Consider the following 15020-nt stretch of genomic DNA (forward strand, 5'->3'; position numbering starts at 1 on the left):
CCACTGGTATGCACACTCATGAAACTATGTTGCTTCAGGGAGCTTCCCTTTTTTTTCTTCAAGCAGTTTAGTTCTTTGAATCCTTTATTTTTCTTGTAGCTCAGAATAATTATTTTATTGTGTAGCAAACTTACAGACTAGCATTCTGGTCTGAGCTGTCGGAGTTGGCGGTCATGTGTGTGTGTGAGGTGTGCTTGCTTGTGTGAATGAATGGTGTGTATTTCTATTTCTTTTTCTGATGAAGGTTGTGGCCAAAAGCTTATGTGTAAGTGTCTTAACTGTGCCTGTCTGCATTTTAACGTGCCATCTTTATGGTAATTAGCACTCTATCTTTTCCTACACTGCTGATATTCCAACCTGGAGTTTCCATTGTTTGAACTCACAGTCTACTGTTTTATGTTGCAGTGCACTTCTACTAGTGTAATACACAAATGTTGCCTTAGGAAAGAGTCACAATAACATCCATGTCTACCGTTTGCTATTTTTTACGAAATAGCATGTCACACTCGAAATTTAACTTAGCCAATGAAATAAGTTTGAAGAGTTATTGTGCGTAAAAGACACGAGGGCCCACTGTGTGGGAAATGTGGGAAGTTCTGTGCAGAGACGGAGTTATGCACAGACGCGGTAAGTCTGGGGAGCTATACAGGTGTTAAAACATTGCCACCTGCTGGGATGAGGGGCCACTTACTCTGTGGTGGCGCTGTGCCAGCAACGAGCACGACCCATTGATTAGCACCACAGATGACAATGAGCAACCAGCTGCTTCTCTGTGCAGAGATATAAAATTTATCGATTTTGGACGTCGGGTGACAATCTGTCACATGGAGAACAATGTTTACTCTGGCAATTTTAGCACTAATCTAGTGTTCTGCAACATATTAATGTGAAATGTTGTCTATGATGTTGAAGAGTGTAAGTTAAACTGATATCTGAGAATTTGTTGTTTTTGTGGCATTACCTGGAAAAATGGCCTCTCTTGCAGCTCCAAGCATAAATGTCAAGTGAAGAAGAATAATTAGCACAGCACACTGGAACCGAGTAGGGATCCGGTTTAGTGCTCAGCCACTAAATTAGCATATCCTGAGTACACCAGAAGAGACGCTGTACACACTTGCATATACTACATACACAAGTACAAGCATTGATCAAGCTACTGTGAAACCGCACTCTGTGTGACTCATCACTACATCAGAATACTGTAAATATGGTGATTCCAATTTCTTAAGGTCTCTTCCTGTTTGTTTTCATCAGTTGGATCTTATTTTTCAAGTATGTGGGAATCCAATGAGCTGCCTGTTTGGATACATTCTTTCTGTATGTCCCACAAGTTGGATTCTTTGGAGACACATTGTAACAAGAGTTTTTAGGAATTTGCCTGGAGATTTCACACTGGGTTCTGTGTGATGTATTCCATCTTTTATTCTTGGACCTAAGATTTTTACTACAATTTTACATTCTTCTAATTCAGTTTGCTGTTTTCATGTCTTGTGTTGGACAAAGAGTCTCTCTCATGGATAAAGAGATTCTAATTTGATCACTGTTGTACAATGTTAGATTTTAGAGTTCCAGGAAAAATACTTTTAGTTAACTGAGAGACAGTTTGTATTTTCTGAAGTCTGGATTCTATGGCCTTCTTTTCATTATGATGTTCAGTGGTCTTTTTCACCTAATTATTTAAACTCTTTAACACCGAATACTATGTCGTTGCCTATATGAGTTCACCCAGTGCCATTTTGGTATCAGCCAAGAATTTTTTCTCCAGGTGAAATTAGTAGTCCAATTTTCCTAGCTTGCTCCCTTAATATTTCCAATTGCTTTAGCACATCAGTGATGTTTTTGTCAATTAGTACAATGTCATCGGTATAGGTTACACAATATAATTCTATCTTTAAGTTTACGTTCTAGTCAGTGTAATAGTGCACCTGCTCTTCTCCATTATCTTACAATTTTCTTAGGGGCATAGTTGAATAGCAATGTGATATTCCATCCCATTTTCATATTCTTATGTCTCTCTTAAATTACACTGCTTGAAAAAAAGTGAGACACTCAGAAGGTGGGGAGAAAACGAATTGAAACATAGCGAATTTAGAGGGTATGTGATGTTATTTCAGTGATTACAAAACAGAGTCAAATTTACACAGAACTTATCAGTTTGAGCCCACTTATCAATACAGCATTGCACCCTGTCTGGCCTGGACAGTGCGGGAGGATGTCGTAAAGCTGCTGCATACCCTCCTGAGCAAGGTGATCCACAACTGTTGTAACTGGACATTGCAATCATGGATACAGGCAGTGGGATGGAGTTGACATCCATGTTGGTCCCATAATGTTCTATCGGGGACAGGTATGGGGATTTTGCTGGCCACAGGAGTATATCAACATCACGCAGACAATTTAAAGAGACACATACTACATGTGGACAAGCACTGGCCTGTTGAAAAATAGCACCACAATACTATTACACACTGCTGTACCATCAGAGTTCCCTCAGCCATTACAAGCCATGACCTGAAGTCATACCCAATGGCTCCCCACACCATGTGACTCCTTTGTGACCCCTCCCCCCCCAAAATGTGGAAGAATGGGACCTCTCCCCATCTCCCCGGGTCACTGTCAAACTTCTCCACGATAGTCATGTGGAGCAGTGCAGGACTGGGACTCATTAGTGAACATAATGTGACGCCATTCATTAGCAGTCCGTACTTCTCGATCATGGCACCACTTCACCTGCAGTCATTTGCTTGGGTGTTAATGGCAGCCTATGCGCTGGACGGCAATTCCATAGTCTGGCTGCTCCTAGCTGTATGACACAGCATGTTGCAAGGAGTCTATTACAGTGAACTCCTGTTTATCTGAAATGATCGGGACGGTGGCCGGTTCCGATAATGAAAATTTCAGATAAATCAAAGTCCCCCCGTTTTCACATGTGAACACTCCAAATTGCGTCAATATTGCGAAATACAAACGTAAAACGTGCGTAGGGTATGTCAAATGTTACTGATATGGTTGCAAATAACCCTGCACTTTTTTACTGAAAAAATTGTGCTGACATGTTAAAAAGGCACCAAACTATGATTGAAAACTCAAAGTTTTTAAATGCTATATATCAAAGCTCGTTTATTTTGCATTCTTACAGAAAAAATCTCCCTTATTTGGCAGCAGGAAAAAACAGGAGTTTTAATTTTATTACCTACTCTTTTGAATAAAAAATACTCTACTGAACAAAATTATGAAACAAATCTAGAGATTACTTCAAGAAAAGTAAAAAAAAAACTTTTTAAGTTATGGACATAGAAGTTCTAGGATGCTTCATTAGAGTTTATTTTTTGGTAATGAAGTCACGAATGTCTTTTTTTTGTTTTTTTGCTTGAGAAACTATTGCTGCAACAATACATCTCCAACGTTGAAAACAAACTATTTCAGGATAAATTGTCTCCTCCTGTTGGCTGATGTACTCCAGGGCAGTTTGGATCACTTCATAACAGAATGTGTGAGGAATATTTTTCTCTGATTCATCATCAGAAACATAGTCTTCTGACGCTTTATGATCGGTCACAATTTGGGTGATTTCATCCTCAGTCACATGAAAATATGCAATTTTCCATCCACTCTTCAACGTCTTCGAAGTGTGTGTCTTTACAACCAGCTTCTCCAGTAAATTCACCAAAATTATGTCAGCTTTAGTTTCGGTGTTGCCTCCTCCTTCCCACCACTTAGGTTGCCTTACGATCTAAGAGCTTTTTCCAAGACCTAACAAGAGGAACTGGAGGAATTAGATTCCAAGCTTCAGCAATCAATGAATGACAAAACATCGATTTTTTTAAGAGCTTCCACAAAATCATCTGCAGCATCAATCACACCTATTAAGTATTCCAGCATCTTGCGTCTGTAATGTTTTTCCATCGCCTCAAGAATACCTTGGTCCATCGGTTGACATAGAGATGTGACATTTTGTGGGAGAAATACAACTTTGATATCCCCATCTTGCAGATCACCTGCGTGAGAAGGAGCATTGTCCACAAGAAGTAGCGCTTTTCAAGGAAGTCCATTTCCTTCCATGTAATTTACTACAGCTGGAACAAACTCTGCCTGGAACCACTCTCTGAAGATGGCACTGTTCATATATACCTTAAGACTGATTCGTGTACCTCAGTGGCAAAGCTGGTTGGTTGGTGTCTAAATGCTCTTGGTGTTTTGGATTTGCCAATTAAAGTAAGACACAGTTTATGATTGCCAGTGTCATTACTGCAAGCGAGGACAGTAAATCTTTCTTTGATTTTTTTTGTATCCGGAAGCCATTTTTTCTTCTTTAGAGGCAAGGGTTTTCATTGGCAACATTTTGTAATCCAAACAGTTTCATCACATTTGTAAAGTTGATTGCCAGTATAACCTCCTTTGTCAATGATTGTGTGCAGTTTCTTCTTAAAACCAGCGTAGCAGCTTCATCCCCAGATAATGATTTGGCACTGATGGCAATTTCATGAATGCCATGCCGCTTCTTGAAACGATCCTGCCGGCCATTACTTCCGAGGAATTCTTGCTTCTTTCCTTCAATCAGCTCATCTTGACAAAGTAGAGGACCTGAAACTGACACACCTTTGGCTCTTATTTATTCGTGCCACAAAAATAATGCCTCTTCTAACTGAGGATGTGCACCTTTTCTCATTGTTTTTCAAGATTTCACTGCGCTGCCCAATGCTTGGATGGAACAAAATTTTTCAATTCCTGATCAATTTGTCTTCCGATCAGTAATTGTACTCCTACTCTGCAGCCACTTTTGTGGGTGGCTCACCAGCATCAATTCTCTGCAAAGTGTGAAGCTCTTTTTCCAACAAGATCACATTCGTTTTATGTTTCATGCCCGTAGTCACGTTCAGTGTTCTTTTAACAGACACTCGACTGAGTCCTTTATGGTTTTTGGCCCCTTTTATCTCTGGACACTTTAAGGCACATAGTGGGAGCACAAAACCTCAAATCAGAAACACACAGATGCACAACTTGACAACACTCGAGATGCACTAGACAAACTTTTGACTTTTGAAACCAGGCTGTGGCAGCCATCAAATGAAAGCATTTGATACATCTATGCCATTTCCTCTGTTCTACCCAAGCCCACGTGGCAACACAACAGGATGTTGTCCGTTCACTGTTAAACACTCAGCTTTGATGTACTGACAACAAGTGGAAAGTGTTAGGCGGCGCACTCTAATTGTCGGTTTCGACAGGGCTACGTTGCGCTGCATAGAACAATACTGTATGTACTGTACTTCCAAGGAGTTCCAATAGATGGCAGTGGCATGAAACCATGCAATACGAATAAGAAACACACTAGAGCTTCAACCAACACACGCACGAATTGACGATACTTGGACTTTTGACACGCACCAGTGCACTGATTAGCAGTAGATTGCCAAAAAACACCAGCAAATGCTTGGCTCCAGGTGCACGCAAATTGAAACTGAGTTTACTGTACTTGTTCTCAGATGGCAGTCACAGACGTGAACAGGTTACAATGTACTCAGTACACTACACAATGATGCCCCCTTGTAGTGGTCTGATGTAGTCAACTGGAACATTGATGATGAGTATGCCCTTACTTTCCAACATCAGGCCACTGTCAGATCCAAATACTCCAAAAATACAGATGTTGCAAGGTTTAACCAGGCGACCAAATGGACATCCACAATGAGGTTTCTTTCAAACTCTCATCAGATAATGCTGTCCCACACCAATATGCAGCACCTTCATATTCTCCAGAGTGATGATTCAACATCTGACACTATTCGCATCCCTTATATACCACACAATGCTTGCTAAACAGCAATAAAAACAAAGAACACTAATGAATAATGAAGGAAAAGACAGACTGTTACTTACCATAAAGAAGATACCTTAGGCTGCAGATGGGCAGAATTAAAAGACACTTACATAAAGCTTTCAGCCACAGCCTTCATCAGTAAGTACTAATCTGTCTTTTCCAACATTGTTGATATTCCTACTGGAGTTTCCATTGTTTCAAGGACACTGATGCTTTTCTGTGAGTGTTTCCTTTATGATATTTTCTGCATTTTAGCTTTTTTTAAAAAAAGAAAAAAAGAAAGAAAGAAAGAAAGAAAAAAAAAGATTTGTTGCTGGAAAACTTCTGAAGTCCAATAAAGGAGTTACAACAACCATATATGGTTATCTGGTGGACCTTGCAGAACCAAATTCTAGGGCTGAAATGTACTGTTGACCAATGGGCATTAATCAGAATGAATACTAAATAAAAAATTAAATCCAATTTTACACAAAAAACACAGGTTCTATCACTGTTGTTTTTCGTTCTATTTTGCTCTTATGTTTGCTATGACTAGTTAAGCAGAAATTTTCTTTCTATCTATAGAGTTACATTTGCTGTAATGTATCTTACCTGCATGTTGTTTCTTCTCTCTTCTCACTGCTGCCCCAATCATGGCAAGCAAGTCATCCTCACTGCATTTGCTTCGTATTGCATCTCTGAAACAACAGTTAAAACACCCGTTAAACAGTACTAGGCAATTACCACACAGTGAAATGTTGGCACACTGAAAAGGAAGAAAAACTTTGCAGAAATCTTCAACAGTAATCTTGTAGTCTGCAGTAGGCAACAACAGGATAACAAACCCACTGGACAAGAATGGGAAAGTCATGATAGAAGTTACTTTTATTTTTATAAATAAACAGGTATCTTACACAAATGCTCAAGGGTATACATAGGATCTCGGGCTGAAGAGGTGGAGCAGAAACTGACATTTGTTTTGTTGAAGAGGGAGTAGTGGAACACAGCACAATTTCTTGCAAAATGAAGCCAAATTTATTGATAAACTGTTAATTAATTGCCAAGCTCACTAATGTGACCATTTTACAACAGGTACTTACTGCTTGGAGTATATGTGAATTTTCAGGCTTGCCTGATAGATCTGTTGCAAAAACACTTTGGGTTCCCCACCAGATAACATTATGCAAGTCCCTCCCTCAATATTTCAGTGACACAACTTTTTGGCATCTTCAGGTGGTGGTGATTTCCACCATCACTGCTGCAAGATGCAACTGGCAATTTCCACGTGACAGCTTTGAAATTTATCATGTGGATGACTATGACCATCATATTTAGAATTCAGAGGATTTCATAGAATACCTGAAGATGCTTAAACTAGAACTTTCAGATCTTTTAGTTAGCTCAAATGTTATATCATTACTTACAAAAGTGCCCCTGCAGCCCTCATTAGAGGTTATTAGCAGCAAGTTTGAGAAAGAAATTTTGGTGCTGTTTAAACATGTGCATACCTCATCCTATTTCTTATGTAACACCAACTACTTTGATCAAGTGGACAGTGTTCCCATGGGAGATCCTCTATTTCCCTTAGTAAATATCCAACATTCCTCCTTCTGGCAGAATGCTGAAGAGACATTTGTGGTGTGGCCCACATAATACAGACACTACCTATGCTCCTGCAGCATTTGCACTCGCTCCATCTGAATATTCAGTACAAAAAGATAGCAGCTTACCATTCCTGGATGTCACGGTTAGAAGAAAAGCTGACAGAACACTGGGGCATTGTCTCTACTGCAAACTGACACACGCAGAGTTATATTTGCGGTCCAAAAGTTGCCATCACCCTGCACAATGTGGTAGTGTCTTACACTCCCTGGCACATAGAGCACACGTGATCTCAGATACCGACAGTCTGCCTGGTGAACTGTAACACCTAAGAACAGTGTTCCAGCAGAATGCTTATTCTTGTAAACAGATTTGCAATGTGTTCTGAGCAAAGCAAGTTCAGTGTAGGGATGTAAATGAAGATACTTAGACAAGCACTGCAAATGGCTTTCTTGCCATATTTCAGTGGCATGCTTTCAAAAATAGAAAGAATCGCTAAGAGAAACAGAATCAAGTGTGTTTTTCGTCTACCAGCAAAACTAAGGAATTGTTTGTGTTCAGTTAAAGACAATCTTGACCTTAGAAAACACAGATCATATATAAGATCTGATGCCATTATGGGAAATCTTATATAGGGCAGACACCTCACATTGTGCAAGAACACTGTGTTCAACAGTGCTGACAAAAATGCCACCCAGTAAATTAGTGGTAGCAGACCACTGCCTGAACACAGGGCACCACATGTTTCCCAAGAGGACTGAAATTTTATCCTCAGCATCATCACTCTAGGATTGTGTTTTTAAGAATGAGGCATGTTTCCATACGGTGGGCAATCTTACCAACAGGAATATGGAATTCTGACTAAGCACTGCCCAGAATCCAGCACTGACTGCCATGAAATTAAAACAGTAGAAACCAGGTCCTCCGATGTATGACCTGATGCAGCACCTTACAGAGAGTTAATTCAGCTTTTAACCACACGAGTGTCCAGAAGTGCAGTCATTGCCCACAACACATAAGCAGAAGGCTACTATGAATGGCATTTCCATCCAACTGGGAGTGCCTGTCCACACATTCGTAATCCTGCTTCTAGCCTGACAAATTTCAATTCTGCTGTGCGAATATCACCAGTCACATCTTGCAGCAGTGATGACAGGACCCACCACTACCTGAAGATGACGAACAGTTGTGTTGGTGAAATATTGTGAGGCTTGCACAAAGTTATTCAGTGGCAAATCTGAGAAGATTTGCATACATTATTTTTCTGTGACGCAGGTAATGTGCAGCAAAATGTGATAACTTTCTGCATTTGCCTTTTTGTACATTTCAAAATACCCCAAAAATTGGTGAGAAACACTGAACATATGACGTAACCAGATGACATACCCCACAGCATGTGCAGCAGTCGGGGTTGAGTGTAAAGGAATGATTGAGCAGTGCAATACTTTCATTTGAGCAAACAGAGCAAATTTTGAAAACATTTTGTAAATATGATCTGTTGCAAATGTAGATGTTACAAAATTATTGTCCCTGCTGTAATCAAGCAAAAGCAGTTCTGATTTTGTGTTTTTTGCTTCTGTCCCTTCTCTTTTTGTTTACAGACATTAGTTAGTAAAGAAAACATAGGTCATTTAATGGTGATGATGCTATTCAGAAGTTTATACTCATCTACCTGTTATGCAATATGGTAGGTTTTCATTGTACTGTACTTTGCAATAAATCAAGGAAACTGCAAGACCGGTAAATAAAATAATAAACTTCAATATAAATACATAATTGTTTAACACAATAAAAAAATACTGCCTGCCAGATGCAAGACTCAAATCCTGAACGCCATCACTGAAGTCGCACACGTGTGTCCGTAGCCACAATGATATGAATACTTGACTTGAGTTGGGATGATCAAGTGTGACAGACCGAGAGGCTCAACCACTGCAAGCATGGCAAGGTACATCATCTGGTGACATTTGTCATTCGCTTTTGACACATTTCCCAACATTTGTATCGTATCCAACATTTGTGATCCCATGTGTCTTGTATTAAATTACTTGTCTCAGGGTCATCTACAGTGCTTTGGAGGTTTTTAAATATTAATACGCATCACCCTGTGTGTGTGTGTGTGTGTGTGTGTGTGTGTGTGTGTGTGTGTTTGTGTTTATATATATGAAACAAATACTAACAAAGAGATAGAGGGCCTGGCCAGTACTTACCTCAGCTCAGTACAGCCGATAGATACACAAAACAGAACAGAAAATTGACGTATCCTAGCTTTCGGAACTTCGTTCCTTCATCAGGGAGGAGAGAGGGGAAAAAAGGGAAAGAAGGGAAAGTGGATTCAGTTATTCACAACCCAGGTTATGAAGCAACAGAGGAAAGGTAAACAGGGAGGGTAGCAAAGATGGAGGCATGGATGTCAGAGGGAAGCCAAAGATATTCTACTGTAAGTACTGTGCCAGCTTCAAACCAAGGAGGATGAATACAGAAGTAAAGAGGTACATAGTATAAAGATAAATGCAACTATGTAGAATGAAAAGATGCATGAATGGTTAAAGAGGAAAGGGAAAGAGGAGAAGACTAAAGAGTAAATGGGAGTGAGGTTGGTTAACGTAGGTTCAGTCCAGGGGGGTGGCGGGATGAAAGGATGTGTTGGAGTGCAAGTTCCCATCTCCGCAGTTCCGAGGGACTGGTGTTGGGTGGGAGAAGCCAAATGGCACATATGGTGTAGCAGGTTCCTAGGTCCCTAGAATTATGCTGGAGGGCATGCTCCGCTACTGGGTATTGGACATCACCTAGGCGGACAGTTCGTCTGTGCCCATTCATGCGCTCAGCCAGTTTAGTTGTCGTCATACCAATGTAAAAGGCTGTGCGGTGCAGGCATGTCAGCTGATAAATGACGTGTTGTCTCACATGTGGCCCTGCCTTGAGTTGTGTATGTTTTACCAGTAGCGGGGCTGGAGTAGTTGGTTGTAGGGGGATGCATGGGGCAGGTTTTGCGTCGGGGTCGGTTACAGGGGTAGGAACCGCTGGGTAGAGAAGGTGGTCTGGGAATATTGTAGGGTTTGACAAGGATGTTACGGAGGTTAGGGGGTCGGCAAAAGGCAACTCTGGGTGGTGTGGGGAGAATATTGTCAAGGGATGATCTCATTTCAGGGCTTGACTTGAGAAAGTCATATCCCTGGCGGAGTAATTAGTTGATGTATTCGAGGCCAGGATAATATTGGGTGACAAGGGGGATGCTTCTGTGTGGTCTGGGGGTAGTAACATTGTTGTTGGACGGGGAGGAATGTATTGCTCGGGAGATCTGTTTGTGGACAAGGTCTGCAGGATAGTTGCGGGAGAGGAAAGCACTGATATATAATATAAAACAGGGAAACATTCCAAATGGGAAAAATATATCTAAAAACAAAGATGATATAACTTACCAAATGAAAGCGTTGGTATGTTGATAGACACACAAACAAACACACACACAAAATTCAAGCTTTCGCAACCCACAGTTGCTTCATCAGGAAAGAGGGAAGGAGAGGGAAAGACGAAAGGATGTGGGTTTTAAGGGAGAGGGTAAGGAGTCATTCCAATCCTGGGAGTGGAAAGACTTACCTCAGGGGGGAAAAAGGACAGGTATACACTCGCACACACACACACACACACACACACACACACACACACACACACACACACACACACACACACATATATCCATCCGCACATATACAGACACAAGCAGGGTATATGTGCGGATGGATATGTGTGTGTGTGTGTGTGTGTGTGTGTGTGTGTGTGTGTGTGTGTGTGTGTGTGGCATACTGATCTGAACTATGCAGCCCTCAAATAGAAGTTTTTTGATCATTCCTTATTTTGCACCCTGCCACCTTGGCAATATGTACCGCAAATCATCAGACAGACGACCTTCCTGCATGCTTCGAGCATCCACTGGTGCTGTTCCGAACCAATGCTAATCTTTGTAACTGTGACGAGCAGTGTGCAGATTGCATCTTTGTATCCCACAAAGAGGTGACAGTTCCCAGTGGCATGATTGGTTACTGTTTATTGACTGTCACTGAGTTGGTGAGTCATTTGCTACATTGTGGCCCACCTGTTCGCTGCTAAAGCCATGCTAGTCAGTGGTAACCCCTGTCAATGATATCCTGTTGCCCATAGCAGCTCACTCTGCTGATTGTGGTAGTATTTTCCTTCAATAAATCTGCTCACAGTACACCTTTGACACTGTGGTACAAGAAAGCCCAATGACTACACACCCTTATAGAATAAGTGTCTCGAGCCATGGGTACCTACGATATGGCAGTGATAAAATCACCCTGTGATCAACTGTCACACTGCAGCTGTAAGGTGCACCTCCTTTTTCAGAATACTCAGGTTTATTAATTTGAAGTAAATCAGATCTTTTGAAGGAAGATTTAACAAAAAGAGCACATCCAGGAAAGGATGAAACCATGTCTAATTAACTGGCACACAAAATTAATAATTAGTGGTGACAAAGATCCTCTGCAATAAAAAATAATGTCCACTGACTTCATGTATTAGTCTTCAAGTGACAGAATATATGTAACTGTGTCCTTCTTATTTACACTGATTAAACAATGGAAATTCCAGGTAGGAATATCAACAGTGCAGGGAAAGATAGATCACTATTTACCATAAAGAAAACAAAGTTGCACACAGGCACAACACACAAGCAAGCACACTGCGCGCGCACGCACACACACACAGAGAAAAAAAAACTGCCAAGTCCAGCAGCTAGGGGCAAGCTGCTGGAGTTGGCAGTCATGTGTGTGTGACATGTGCTTGCCTGTGTGTATGAATGTGTGTGTTTCTCTGTATCTCTTTTGCTGATGAAGGCTGTGGCCGAAAGCTTTGTGTAAGTGCCTTTTTAATTGTGCCTGTCTACAATGTAACATGTCTCCTTTACAGTAAGCAGCAATCTATGTTTTCCTATATTTTTCATTTACACAGATGTAATTAACAAATCAGAGTCTATTTATTCCAGAGAAGTGACAGTTTGTTCATGACAGTTCAGCACAAATCTGATTTTTTATATATAGCAAGGCTACCTATAAATTATTCTGTGTGCCAGTGTTCATGCTGACTATAGGGATTCACACTGATCATGTGTAATTTGACATCTGGTCCTGTAAACTTACTTCTGCTCTACGTGAAAAATTCTCCAATTCACATTTTGTAATTAACCTTAATATATCAAATAATGCACCCTTCGATATAACTGCTTATTGTCCACTTCCCATCACTCTATTCCCAATGTCAACCCAGCTGACCTCTACTTCTAATCCAAAAACCATGGTTGACTCAATGTTTGCTATTGCAAGCTATTGCTATTGCAACACAAAAGTGCCAGAGGCACCAGTAATGATATATAATTAAAAATACTAGAAAGTAAGGCTCACCGGTTAGTACATGCTAAGACAAACACTACAAGTGTCTAAGACACTGTGCTCTCACACAACAAGTGCGAGGTCTGAATACATTCCAGTTACGATACACTAAACTGTTTCATTCAGAGTGGCAATATACATACTCTCTCCCCAATAAACAGAATAGTTATAACTCAATTGTTCACAAGTGTATATTATGCCTCTTGCCACAGCTATGCAGTAAGTATGCCACAGGTGTGCCATAGAAAGGGATCAGGTTCAATTCCTTGTAGAGCCGGAAATTCTGCTCGGTGGACAGACTGGAATAGGGTACACTCTGCTTGTAGTTCCAGTTGAGGAGCTACTCAAGTGAGAAGTAGTGTCTTCAACTTCTGGAAGTTGATAACAGCCTGGAGAGTTGTATACTGACCCCCTAACTCTCCATAGATATATAGTAGAGGACATCTCTCGAAGAGCATTGCGTGGTCTTCTGGGCCCAATGCAGAGTTCCTTTATCAATGTATATTGTAAATCACCACTTGTACACACTCATCAGCACAGTACCATATTGTCTCTTCACGTGGCAAATTTTTATTTCCTTGTTTCCAGATCAATATTTTTCCTCTTCTTCTTCTTCTTCTTTTTTTACTTGTACCACACATATTCCACACGGTTTATGCTCACTCCTTCAATGATACTGCCCATCCTTCTCTAGTGTGTGAGTTGTCCCTGCCTTCCTGCGTGTTTGTTGGTTTAAACACCCTTGTTTCAAAAGAGAGTGACAGCTTAGATACAGTCTTGTCAACATTTTGTATTTTTATTTAGCAATTATTGTTTGAGCCTTATAGGCGAATGTCACAAGATATTGTCAACCACTGCATTCACTAGATTGGAATGGGGTTTATGGTAATTTATCAATTCATTTTTTAAGTTGCTGTTATCTTTTTCATCCTATCTTGGACTAGCTTTTCCATACTCCCACTCTATTTTACGTAGTCAAACAGTTATCTGCCCTTGCAAACTTGCTCCTTTACTACCAAGTTAACTAATACTGGGCAGCCTAACAGAAGTTCCAATATCCAGTCTTTCACCACAATTCACCTACACACACTTTTCACTCACTGATTTTCTTTTTTCAATGTCATAAATATTTTGCTTTTACAGAATGCTGTGCTTTGAACATAAAATTGTAGGAACATCTGCCTCACATGTCAGTTTTTTTCTTATTTATTAAAGAATATGCTCCTTGCTTATTCCTATCTGCTTCTGATACATTTCCATTCTCACTTTCATTTTGTTTTGATCCATTTCTTTTTTCTTTGATAGACAAGTCAAACAACAATGGAAATATGTTGCAGCCCTGTTTTCACCCTACTTACTACGAACTTACTTTTCTTAGCTTCCAATTTTATTAGTCATTTGGTTTTTAAGATACTTAAATTAATTGTTTGACCCTGTATTTTTATATCTTATTTTACCTTGGGTTGATAAAGGATTTCTGGTATGCTCACAAAGAGAGAGCTGATTCTTCCCACCCCCCACCCCCCTTACCTTGTCCTGAAACAAACTTATCACCAAGTATCTTGCAGTTTTTTTCCTATTACTAATCTCTTAATCTAGTCATCAATTTAAAAGTGTCAGTTGTTGGTCCCATTGTCTAATAATTTGTACATTTATACACATGAAGTTCCAATTTTTATTTGGAACATATAGACTCTGATAATCATGAATCACAGTTCAAATGGCTCTGGGCACTATGGGACTTAACATCTGAGCCAAGGCAGGATTCAAACCTGCGACCGTAGCAGTCGCGTGGTTCTGGACTGAAGCGCCTAGAACCGCTCGGCAACTGTGGCTGGCGAATCATAGTTACCATCACATGGACAGAAATACTGTGTTAACTTTATTACAACCTAGGGACATAGCTAAAAATGTCTTTACATAATTTCCAGTCCTGATTACTTTCCTTTAATTTAATCTCACAAATAGGTTAGTGTAACATGATGTTGACAGAGGAAAATTATATATACTCACAAATTATTTAGCTAGAGGTATCTGGTTTGTATGTCTGGGAGGGAGGAGGGTGCAAGCTGAAAACTTCAAGAAAAGATTACTCATTTCATACCTGCTGAATTTAACTGCAGTTTATCTCTTCCATATACCAACCACATACCTAATGTGCATGGCAAACAGTCTGAAAGTATTATTCTATACTCAGCATTTGGAAC

The 15020-nt window shown here is 40.3% G+C and overlaps 1 protein-coding gene across 1 annotated transcript in view; it reads right to left on the reverse strand.

The window, feature by feature from the left end:
* LOC124552661 (molybdenum cofactor biosynthesis protein 1-like) overlaps nt 1-15020 on the reverse strand; it is an 84397-nt gene that overhangs the window by 15050 nt on the left and 54327 nt on the right. The window contains exon 5 of the mRNA XM_047126985.1: nt 6413-6498. Coding sequence (XP_046982941.1) covers nt 6413-6498 — 86 coding nt within the window. The remainder of the gene's footprint in view (nt 1-6412; nt 6499-15020) is intronic.

The sequence above is a fragment of the Schistocerca americana genome, chromosome 10 (assembly GCF_021461395.2).
Source record: "Schistocerca americana isolate TAMUIC-IGC-003095 chromosome 10, iqSchAmer2.1, whole genome shotgun sequence".
In the NCBI taxonomy this organism is placed as follows: domain Eukaryota; kingdom Metazoa; phylum Arthropoda; class Insecta; order Orthoptera; family Acrididae; genus Schistocerca; species Schistocerca americana.